The sequence below is a fragment of the Morone saxatilis genome, unplaced genomic scaffold, assembly GCF_004916995.1.
Source record: "Morone saxatilis isolate NCDOM2014 unplaced genomic scaffold, NCSU_SB_2.0 Contig5, whole genome shotgun sequence".
Lineage (NCBI taxonomy): Eukaryota > Metazoa > Chordata > Actinopteri > Moronidae > Morone > Morone saxatilis.
In genome coordinates, this window is record NW_023340095.1 from 330595 (window position 1) to 332341 (window position 1747).

At 33.9% G+C, this 1747-nt stretch overlaps 1 protein-coding gene across 1 annotated transcript; it reads left to right on the forward strand.

Annotated features, from left to right (window-relative positions):
• The first annotated feature begins 592 nt into the window (after positions 1-592).
• LOC118339074 (olfactory receptor 11A1-like) lies at positions 593-1545 on the forward strand. Its single transcript, XM_035676605.1, is given in 2 exon segments — positions 593-736; positions 739-1545. Coding segments are annotated over 2 exon segments (951 nt in total).
• The last annotated feature ends 202 nt before the right edge of the window (positions 1546-1747 follow it).

The following is a 1747-nucleotide window of genomic DNA, read 5'->3' on the forward strand; positions in this document are numbered from 1 at the left end:
TCTTATTTCAGTCAATCAACTGGTGGTCCATAAGGTAACCCTCTACCCTGTGTGCTTATGGAAACATCCATGGAAAATGGAATCTCCTCTAACCTGTTCTCAACCATCTGCCAGTTTCTCTCACTTAAAGCAAATTTCAAAGTTAGAATTTGAGGAAATAATTTCCCATAACTCCCACATCTGTAAATTTGACATTATCCCCACCAGATTTCTGGAGGAGGTTTCCCAGACTGTTGACCCTCAAATTCTCACGTATCCCTACACGTAAAGTGGCTACACTTTTATCTTGACGGAGTGTACCATTATCTTGCTTTACAAATAAAGTTCATTATTATTAATAATAAATCCCCTGGTTGATGTTCCTGCCTACAGGACTCCCAAGTTTGATGAAATTGTTAGAAGATGTTGGTGGAGAGTTTAATGAGATCCTTGGAGGGTGAAGTGATCTGATAAAAACAATCCATAGAGCCGATCAGTTCACTTTCTGAACTCTGAAGGTCAACAGGTTGAATGCAATTGTTAAAGTGAGACTTTTTGTCTGTTATATAATCTACCTGTTTTATACATTATTGTTTCATTTGTGATAATATTCATGGATGACGAATTAAATATAACATATATAACTCTTGATGGGTATGTGGAAGTGGACAAATACAGATATCTTTATTTTTTGATTATGTTTACAGTATATATTCTAATAATCTGCAGTAATTCTACTATTGTGTATCTTATCTGGATTCACACCAAAACCTCCATGAGCCTATGTACATTTTCATTGCAGCTTTGTTAGTCAACTCTCTTCTTTTCAGCACTTCTATCTACCCAAAGCTTCTGATTGACTTTTTCTCTGAGAAACAGATCATATCTTATTCAACCTGTCTCTTTCAGTGTTTTCTATATTATTCTTTGAATAGTTCAGAGTTCTTACTGTTGGCAGCAATGGCCTATGACAGGTATGTGTCTATATGTAAACCTCTGCAATATCCAACTATCATGACGAAAACAACTGTCAATATTTGCCTAATTTATGCCTGGCTTGTGCCTGCTTTTCAGATTGCAGTACCAGTAGCACTTAGTGCTAATACCAAACTCTGTAACTTAACTTTGAAAGGAATATACTGCAACAATTCAATTTACAAACTTCACTGTGTGGCCTCAAGAGCACTATCTGTATATGGTGGGATTGTTTTGATAAATGTTACACTCCTCCCTGTGCTTTTCATTCTTTTTACATACACAAAGATATTTATAATAACCTTCAAAAGTTGTGGAGAAGTCAGGAGAAAAGCTGCACAGACCTGTTTACCCCACCTGTTAATTCTGATTAACTTTTCTTGTTTGGTTACATATGATGTCATTATAGTTAAACTGGAATCAGATTTCCCAAAAACTGTACGTTTTGTAATGACCTTACAAGTGATTTTGTATCATCCTCTCTTTAATCCGATTATATATGGACTAAAAATGAAAGAAATTTCTAAACACCTAAAGAGGTTGTTCTGTCAAGACAAAGATGAACTAAATACATCAACAAAATATACATAGTTTACTGGCATTTCTTTTGTAGTAATAATGTTGAGATTAGATTTCAGTGATTTTTGACAGGAATTTAATAACAGGAATTTGATTATGACTCCTACTTAGTAAAATGTATCATTAGCTTCAGTATTCTTTGTAAAGTAATGTAGTTAAAAACTGTTTGAAATAAATGTTTAAAATCCAACCCTATTAGTTGCAATTAATTCAT